At 41.2% G+C, this 10,264-nt stretch overlaps 1 protein-coding gene across 1 annotated transcript; it reads right to left on the bottom strand.

Annotated features, from left to right (window-relative positions):
• Window positions 1–6,669: 6,669 nt before the first annotated feature.
• Window positions 6,670–8,282, bottom strand: S100Z (S100 calcium binding protein Z). The gene is made up of 2 exons (XM_027671533.1): window positions 8,133–8,282; window positions 6,670–6,978 (listed from the first exon to the last, which is right to left on the bottom strand). The coding sequence occupies exons 1-2, from the start codon at window positions 8,271–8,273 to the stop codon at window positions 6,820–6,822; spliced, it is 300 nt and encodes a 99-aa protein (XP_027527334.1). The 5' UTR covers window positions 8,274–8,282; the 3' UTR covers window positions 6,670–6,819.
• Window positions 8,283–10,264: the final 1,982 nt, after the last annotated feature.

Raw genomic sequence — 10,264 nt, 5'->3', positions numbered from 1 at the left:
TGAATAACGTAAGGAAATTGGCCCTGTCAATGACTTGATATGTCCTTTTTGCAAGAACCCAGTCAGAGTTGCAATGACATCTGAAGGAGAGCATTCCCAGCAGCAGAAGCATCAAGTTTGAGATCACATTTTGTGCTTCATTCCTTTACTCTTGTGTTGGTTTCAGTGTCAGGCAGGTGTCCCAACAGTCTGTGATCCAGCCTAGCCCAGGACTTCTCCCTCTGTGGTCATCTCCATCTGTGAGCACCTCCATCACTGACTTCTGTTACTACCTGTCTGTCTCAGCTCTGTGCTGGGTATAACAAGCCTCTTCCAAGACTCACCATACATCTCTGTGTAACACCACTTCTATTACTTCTATGTGTCTAAGTTGGCTTTAAACAGAGCTGAACTTTCCATAAGGTGAAATAAGTGTAGCTTGTTAACCCTGGGCAGTTTGACACAAGAGATGTGTGATTTGTCATGTTGAGTGGTTTAGAATGATGACAAATGCATATGATTTATGAACTGAAAGCCTATCAGCAGCATGCAGGCTTGATGATAAGTGTTGCATTACCCCTATTTATGGCATTGACTAAGATTGTGAAACTTGCAGTTTAGCAGGTTACAAATAATCAAGCAAACATTATATTCAGACACTGAGATTACCCTGAGGGCGGTTATCACTACCAGCTCTGCCTGTGACTCAACGCAGCAAATACACAAAGCTCTCAGGGCCAAGAAGTGGGAGAAAAGTTTTTTCCCAGGAAAGAGAGAAGGGATATGGGAGGAGGAAACCAGTGAAGGTACATGCCATTACTCTGGTGTTAGGAGAGGTGCTGGACATTTGCTGAGCTTTTTAGTTTTTGCCTGGACCCACATCCTCTGTGGATCCTCCAATAGCACCTTTGCTCTTGAGGGTTGGTGTAAGAAGACATCGACACCAAAGCCACATGCAGGTGTCAGTATAGCTCCCAGGCAGCCCTCTTTGGTTCATGTCTATGAATCCAAGTGTTTGCCAGCTGCAGCAGCTTCTCTGAAAAATCCCAGTGGTCTTGCAGAACAACAGTTTCCTTTCCAAAACATTGCAAAGTTATTGAGGCTTAACTTTGCTTGGAGGTATAACCCTTGTGGCTCAGGTCAGTCCAATGCCAGATCTGCAGAGGGCATGATACTGCAGCCTCCCCCACAGCTGCAATGTTCTCCCAGTGACCCTCCCCAAGCAACAGCTCCTTTTCCTTGTCTCCCAAATTTCCTGTTCAACTCAAGGTTACTAGAACATTTGTCACTTTATTTTCAATGCTGAGGTTTATTTTGCATAATATAATTTCAGATGTATTAAGAAATTTTAGTCACATTCCAAAATTTGTTTAATCTGTGAATTACAAACTTTATCTTTGACAAAGCAGCACCACTTTCATAAGTGATATTTTGAAGATGTTTTTCTTATCCAAGAAGGATAAGTATTTCTCAGCTGAAGTGAATCTCCTTGACTGAGCCTTTCTCATCCAGGAAAAAACTGTAATGCAACACAATTGTCTCTGGTAGTGTTAGACATCACAGTAATGGACTCACTTCAGAAACACTGTGGAGTGTTACACAATGCAACTAGTCAATATGAGTCAGATAAGAGATGTCAGCATACCCAGCATAATAGTATATTTATCCTGGCAACTCCTCCCTCCATATTTTTCACATGTATGTGATTCCTTACCCGTTATCCTTTGTACTGTACAGGCTGCAGTGCCAATTTGATAATTACACTCCAAACGCTTTTAAGTGAGGGTACAGTGTAAAAATCATATATGTAGAAGGACCTTGAGATCACCTTGTCACGATTTTTCAACTTCCTGAAATATAAAGGCAGCTAAACCTTTGATAGCAATGTCAGAGACCATCTTTACCTTGGGTGCACTAATGGGCTTTTTAATTTCAAACAGAAACTGTTGACTTGCTGAGGGTGATGGTTCTCTGTGTAATACTATTCCTGGGGCATCAAAAATGGAAAAAAAATTCCCTGAGGGAAAACTGCAGACTTACGTCATTAGTGCATGGGTAAAACCAGTTTTGCTTTCACCTAGCCAAGGTATCAATAGTTTAATGGGATGGAACTCTCCATCCCTGCATCTTGTTCAGCCACAGGGATCTCTTTGCTTCTACCACTTGACGTCTCCAGTCAGAGCTGAGGAATTTACATCTTTCTGCAATATTCTCAACTTCTTGCCATATTCCAGCTCCCAAAACACAACCTTAATTAATGCTTCACGTGGTTCAGCTGCTTTTCTGCTCTTTGCAACTTTTTCTACACTCAGGTGTTTTTCCTGCCATAACTTTATTCTGTAGTGCTTTTCTGGGTTCATGTAACTGCTGGGAATGTCAAAGCAATACATGGAGTTTTAAGGCAGAGTCCCCTGATAGATATTTAAAAGCTATACTATGACAATTTGCTTTGCAATCCATGAAGTCAACCAGGACCTCAGAGGACAGCTTAGAATTTAAAGGAAATACAGGAACATTTCCACTAATTTTCCCCAAATACCTGTGCTCAGAGCAACTGCTTCTTCTGTCTTTCTCTTAACTGTCTTATTGCAACATTGGCAATTTTACAGAAATGTCCTTATTTAGCCAACCAGCTTACAGAAACACAGCTTTCCATTGAAGACTAATTTAAAGTCTCAAGCATATGTCCTCAGCTGTTACAAAATTATGCCACTAAATGCAATAGGCTCTGTCATTTTACATCAGCTGAGAATCTACTTGCAAGGGCAAAATAAGTAGCTGCAGCTGCAGTTCTCTTCCTTGGGAGTTGCCCCTCATACACAACTGGTTGCAGGTGGATGAGAGTTGGTATTTAAAAATGGCAAGTTTTTTGTCTTTTTTTTTTCTTTAATACTTCTGGTAAAGTCATTCATGTGCTTTCTGATGGCTGCCCAGAGCCTGTAACCCACCATACTCCAGCTCAGAGGGAAGGATGTGGATGGACTTAGTTTGGAAAACAGATTACTAGATAATAAATGAAATATTCTATCTCATACCATATGTGGAAGGAGAAAGATAAAATTGAAAATGTGACCCCTTTTTTCTTCAAATAATACAGTACCATTCAACAGACTTATTTATCCCTAAAGACACATCTAATAATTGTTGGCCTGTCAATCAAAAACCTTATTAAACATGCACATGATGTCACACTACAGTCTAACAAATCTTCCTGCCAGTCAAAAACCTTTATATAGATTAATCTGATTTCAGATACAAGTTTTGTGTTTGACCTTTTACCCAACCTTTTCAAGGCTGTGATTAGAAAGGAGTTGGATCTTTCCTGTGTGCTACTGAGCTGGAATGATGGGGTCTGAGCTATCCCTGAGAGTTTCCCTCCTGGTCATGCTCTGCTTTATGCTGTAGCATGGAGCCTTGAAAAGGGGTATGCCTCAGGTGGCTGAGTGACCTGGGGTAGAATTGGTGCAAAGCAGTTAATGACAATGCTGGCTACTGGACACACCACCTGTTCCGCTGGGGTCTCCTAGAGTCACTCTTTCCTTCCCACAACCCAGACAAACTTAGTTTCTCACCTTTACAAGCAGGAAGTTGTGTTGTAGGAAGGCAATTATTCCACTGCACTTGACACCCTCTGCACTGCTGAAGACTGGGAAAGGTAGTGCCTTCCTACTGGACATGGCTGGTAAATCAAAACTTGGATGCACAGCTCCATTACAAACCACTTATTTGATGGTCATGAGATTAGAAGTTGGATATTGAATCTGAAGAAGTAATAAATTTATTAACAGATAATGCATCATGCTCTGTATACCCAGTTGCACTGGCACTTGTAGTCTTTTTTGAACTGAAATAAAAGCAAGTGGCAGGGGCTGAAGCTTTCAAGATAATATAATTTATCTTCTGAAAATCTACTATTCAGATGTCAAGCAGAACAATTTCACAATATATAGAAAAGATCTCATCTGGCATTGCTGTATTTTTATTGGTCTTTGATGTAACTCGAAAATATTAGGCCATATTGTGGTGTTCAATTTTCTATAGATTTTTCAGACAGACAAATGGAAAAAAATGTCTGTAATTAGACATCATTCCTAAAGCTGAGGGACTTTGGAGAAAACCACACAGCAAGCTTTCTTTGCATATACAACTTCAAAGTGCTTCCTAGATTCGTGAACTACAGGAAGACTTGAAGTCAGCAGGGTAAGTGTCAGTAAACAATGAGAAAAAATTTCTGCCTTCATGTCTGAAGGAGACATTTTTCCCTTCTGATAGAAGCTAAGCCTGAAATGTTCACATCTCCAGGACAAAGTGGCCATAGCAAGGTTGGCCTTGCAAGCACCATCTCGCACAGCCAGTGTAAGCGGCTTCAGTGCAGTTCTCCTTCTTGAGGAGTGCTTACAGAATAGGGGATTACTCACAGTTTTTTCTGGTTCAAAGGCAATTTGAAAACTTTCAGGTGATCTTCAGGTATCTTTCTTACAAGAACATGTCTACTAATGCAACATTAGTTGGCTCCATGGGAGAGGAATGAGAGAGGACCATCAATGGGTCAGCCCATAGATACCCCCAAAATAGGATGGCAAGTCTTAGCGCAGGACCCCAGTTGTGCCAAGGCTTTGTGGTTTTGAGCATTTGAATGTGTTTTGTGCATTTTCTTCTTTTTCTGCTTGATTTCCAGTCTTTGTACAAAAATGTTTCTTCTTCAAAGCTGACAGAGTTTAACATTTGTCCTTGCAATTAAAACAGCAAGAAATACCTAACCAGCCCCTTTCACAGAGGAATTAGGATGCACACAATTCCTAGTAAATTCACCTGATGAGATGGCTCCACTGAGCCTCTCCATCATGGCAGTGACTCTTGCTGCCTGACCCCAGGACACATAGCTGATGCCAGCTGTGACATAGCATAATTCTGCTCTGCACATGGGCTGCTACATGTCCAGGAGCTCATCAGGGATGAGTAGAGGGTTAATGAATGTTTGGGAGCTTGTTTCCAAAAAACATCTTGCTCAAAAGTCATAAAGAAGAAACTGGTCCTTACTGGGACAATCATCTAACTTGGAGTTAAAGCTTTAGGCTGCTCTTCTTTCACTTCCTCTTGGAGGAAGGTGAAACTTGTAGACTAGCAACAGTCTGCAGGACCTATGGGGAATCATAAAAGCAGTCTTATGTTTTCTGGCTGATACTTCTGCCATCCTGGTCCAACACTTGCAGTTATATTGATGTGTATGACATTAAACGGGATAAAAAGTTGCCCAGTTGTTGCCAGTTTTACTTTAATACTTTCTGCTGTGCTGGTCTAGATGATCTTCTGTGAATCCTATATAACTTTGTCACTGAACAGTTAAAGAGGCAGCACAGGGTGGCTCTGTCATCACTGCCAAATCTGTTTTTTTCCTGGGATAACATCATTTGGTGGTGGTCCTTTTCTTAGGATGACGTCTGTTCCTTGTTGTATTTATTACACCCTGTAGAACCCCCTGCTTATAATAAATCACATATTCTTAATAATATATAATTTCATAAAAATATAGTCTTTACTGAATGATGTTTGGTGGTCTGGGAAGGAGAGGCAAGTGAACTGCATTCCTCAAATGTTGCCTAGCAGGGCACATCTTCACTGGGGGATAGTTTTTACTAACCTCTTACACAAACAGAAAATCTTCATTAGTTCAGATGCCTTTTATTATAGTTTGAAGTCAGCAACAAAATAACAAAGAAATAAGAGAGCTCTCCATGCAAGAAAAAAGACACAACATCCTGCCTCTAAGGATTTGCAGGGCCTTGGAAATATGCTTAATTTAAACAGAAGTCTAGAAGTACTCTTAATTCAACCCAAGAGCAAGTTAACTCTGAAAGGGATTATCTTACTCTCTCCTTCCCTGGCCGTGGGGTCCCACTGCCCCTTTTGCACAGTTTCCATGCAGTGGGTTGGATTGGTGTGAGATGAAATCATTATTTCATAAGATCATTCACTTTACAAAGCTGTACTCTGGGATTCCATCATTAAAACCCCCACAAGTGGTCCTCTAAAAGCCCTGCTTTTAACCACGCCAGAGTAGCGAAAGAAGCCATTTATACATTTTCCCCAAAGACCCAGTCCTTCCATCAGTCCTCAGAGCAGTTTGCTGACTAAATCTTCTATGTATTTAAATAATTTATCATATGAATAAATACATTTATGCTAGGGGAAGAGGCTGACTGCTGGGATGCAGTAACGCCAACACAACAAAATTGAAGTTGGGGAGATGGAGGAAATGAACCTGTAACAATGGCAAGTGGTATCGTCTGCTCAGGCAGGAAGAGACAGCTGTGACCACATCTGAAATGCGAGTGTGGGGGCACACAGAGCAGCATCTAAAAAGGGCTTTAGAATTAGCAGAGCTGAGTAAAAAAGAAGCTGCTGGGTTTGAGCTGCAAAAATATGATTGTTATAAAATGACTGAAAATGAAATTGCAAGTTTTATGTGTAATTCCAAATTTTTCCGTTCGGCAAGTGTATAAGGAACATTCCCGTTCCTTTTACTTTCCACTGACATTTAAGAAACAGAAGACTCAACTCCTGCCAAACAATCTGTCACCCCAAGCCCTTGACCTGGGGAACAGATGAAGGCATGTTACAGATGCATGGAGAGCAGAGTGAAAATATTAAAAGCCAGATCTCGAGTAGTGTAAGCTGGCTGTGGTCCAGCTTACACCAGCTGCTGATCAGCTCCATAAAGATCTTACAGCAGTAACAGTTGGAACGGTGGTTTGCACGCAGTGAGCACTGAGGAGGGTTACCTAACTAGGCATGCTTTGCTTGCATTTGTGACCAGGAGATTAATTATATAAAGGATTTTTAAAATCCCTCTTCCTTTAGCTGTTCTTCAAAGAAATCATTAAATGCCACAGTCAAAGCAGCAACCAGAATGACAAATTCATTAAAATCCAATTCATTGTCATCATCGGAGTCCAGATCTTTCATAATCTTATCAACCAGGAGCGGGTCCTTTTGGCCCTAAAGAGAAAGAAAATTGACTTAGCTGTGCAGATATTGAATGTGTAATTCTGACACATCCAGCAGTACAGCCCACTGCTATGTTATGAGACTTGTGTTATTAAATAAAATGCAGCATCAAATATGCACCTGAACAGTAAAACACCATCAGAAACTGAAGACAGTGCAGCTCTTAGAAGGAATACAGGTACTAAATAGGCACTGAAATGAATCAAACAGATTTTAGGAGATGCTGAGCACGAATTCCTTTTGACAAAATAGATCTATAATGTGCATTTCTCTATCACCCTTTAACAAAACGTACTTAGATTTTCAACAAGCTATTCCTAAGTGGTCATATTATACATCCATTCATCAGATTCAGAAGATCTCATCTTGACAAACAACACATCCTATTCACGGAGAGTAAGAACACTGAATCTCAGAATAATAAATAATAGCCAATCTTAAAAGAAAATTCAATTCAAGAAAACAGATATAATGTAAAGAAAAATCCTGCTGGTGGTCATAGGGTCCACTATAATTTTTGCAATTAAGAGGATACATAAAAACATTATTATTAATGCTTTTGATTCCATAAAAGCGTCCATGCTGTGTAATGTAGAACACAAATGTGCAAAGAGATATTCAGATCAGCAGCTTATCACTGAAAGGCTTTTCTCCACATCCCTTCACAGGGCACACAAGCAACTGTACTGTGTGGCCAGTGTGCACAAGCTACTTTCCTGTCTCGTGAGAACTGGTTGCTGTATTTATATCTTCAAAGATTTATCTATGCCCTATTATTGAAAATGAAACAAACAAACAAACAAACAAATTAAAGCCTTATTGAGCATTGATTTTGTTGCTGCTTCTAGGCTGGTCTCGCCCTCCTACTCAAAAGTCCTGAGGAACACACAGAGCACAGGTACCCACCTCTGCTGCTGGTGGTGCATGGCAGGGCACTGGGGCTCGACCACTCTCTGAAAACACACTTCTTAAATGGGACATTTGACCTCATATCCTTCTGTACAGCTCCACAAAGAACTGTCATCTGAGAAGCTGTGGCAGGATGGGCCTTGCAGAAGGAGATGCTATCCCTACCCAAATACTTGCATAGCTGCTTATCCCACCCACGAAACAGTAATTGATGAGGTTCAGAAGATGCATCTTACTGAAAGGAAGTCAGTGAGCTCACTGGTGAGAAGCTCCTTGAGTTCTCCTTTACTAAGCTTGTATCTGTCTCCTTCTTTGCCAGAGTAGTGATGGAAAATCTTGATCAAGGTGTCCATTGCATCCTTCAGTGGTGTGGTCATAGCAGGGAGTGGGAGAGCTGTGGGGCAAAGATACAGAGTCAGTGACATTGCAGAGGAACCAAACCAAGTGCCAGTCTCTGGGAAGGGATGGAGGGCCAGCTAAAGAGAGAAATTGTTACCCATACTGAAAAGCTGGGCTTTCAGTTGATCCATCCTCTTATATGCATCTGAGCAAGGATGGACTGTAATAAAATAAAATATTGTCCTGAACTCACAAGCAATTACTTCAAAAAGTAAATGGAAAGGAAGATTTTTATTTCAGAAAGTGATCTACTGTGCATCTATTTTGCAAAGCTACTGTAAAGGGAAATCTTTTGTACCCATAAGTGAAAACACAGGGAAAATGAAGGCTTACCCCCTACCTGCTCATTTAAAAGTTTTCTCAAGAAAATGAGTTCAACAAATACCAGCAGCCAAAGTGAGTGCACATTGATAAAGAAAGCTCCACATCAGTTTAGAAATGGTTAGAGGAAGAGACCACCAGTAATAAGGATGAAAGTGTCAGCTTTTTCATGTAAATTGCCTGCAATATAAATAAATGTGAGCTGGGCACTGCAAGGTTTGCTTCATCGAGCATGCAGTCAGAAGGTACACAGAGAAGCAACACCAAGAGAAAAGATGGAAATATAATTACTTGCAGAGTATCTGACTCAAAAAGTAGCTAAAAGTAGAAATCAGGTAAAAGGGAAACGCTGTTGATTAGGCCCCAGGAGAAAGTTAAAAAAGCGAGAATGTACTTCAAAGTAAGACTGGAGTCCTGAACAATAACACTGTGCAAAGGCTAAGACTTACCTGCTCTACAGCCTAGCTGAGGTGTATGCAAGAAAATACATCACAGAAGGTGATGGTCACTTTCCTTTCAAAATGCATGCACAGGCTCTCGTTTATCAGGCTGAAAGGGTAGATTACACAAATAGAGACAGACATATAATTGTCACAAGGATGGTGGGTCTTCTGTTTCCGCGTGCATTTGCCTATTCTGTTCAATAAAAGCCTCTTTCTGTAACTGGGTCACTAAAATATGCACTAGGCAGATCAGAGAGCTGTGTTTGGAACATAAGAGATATTTTTAAACATGCGACCTTTTACAAATATGCCCATTCAGGGGCCTAAAGGCCAAAATTAGAAAATGTTAAAAATCACCAAGACAGTATAAAATAACTTTCCATCATTTTCAAAAGAACTCTTTCTAATCTGTCTTTCAACACTTCTACAGTCTAAGTACCACATATCCCTTGAGACATCTACCTTAATTGTCAGATATCTCTGTAAGCCTAAAACATTGCCTCTTTCTGAATGAAATTCTTGCTGTATCCTCAGGAGGAAATGAGGGAACCAGTTTCAGAGGAAGGTGTCCCTGGAATTCCAGTGTGCACTGATCAACAGGCTTAGCTTTATTTTTATAGTTCTGCACAACAACTGCAGTTCAGCATCTCTCTCTGAATAAATGACCTTGCTGCCGGAGGGCTTTGTCTGTCCCAGCCCCAGGGGCTCGTTGACCTGGGATTGATGGCTGGGGGATGCAGGAAACAGCAGCTTCATCATAGTGGGGCCTACTTACCACCCAAGATACCAGACAACCACAGTTTTCATGATAGACACATGTAATGTAAAACTGCTTGCACTGGGTTTGTTTTCCCTCAGTAAAGCCGCCTTCTACCTGTTGCACACACACGTCCAGCAAGCACAACTGTCCAGATGAACAGGGCACAGAGCTGCAGCTCATTCTCTGTTTCATTCCAGCCAGAGGGAAAGACAATGAGGTGGGCTCTTGTCTTGGCCTCTGGGAAAAAAGGGAGGGAAGAAGGAGGTCAGGTACGTAAAAATACTGGATTCCAATGATATGGGAAGTGATCAGGCTGTTCTGTCTAGAGGTGCCTGCAGACACACACAGTGCTGTGCACAGGGCAGACACCTTCACCCCCCATTGCTGTGGTTGTGAGTGCTCACCAGGGAAGGGGAGACCCAGTGTCCAGATACATTTTAGAAAT

The sequence above is a fragment of the Neopelma chrysocephalum genome, unplaced genomic scaffold (assembly GCF_003984885.1).
Source record: "Neopelma chrysocephalum unplaced genomic scaffold, ASM398488v2 Primary Assembly neopelma1_97102, whole genome shotgun sequence".
Classification (NCBI taxonomy): Eukaryota; Metazoa; Chordata; class Aves; order Passeriformes; family Pipridae; genus Neopelma; species Neopelma chrysocephalum.
Note: the sequence above shows the minus strand (reverse complement) of the source record. Positions and strands in the feature narration are given on the sequence as shown.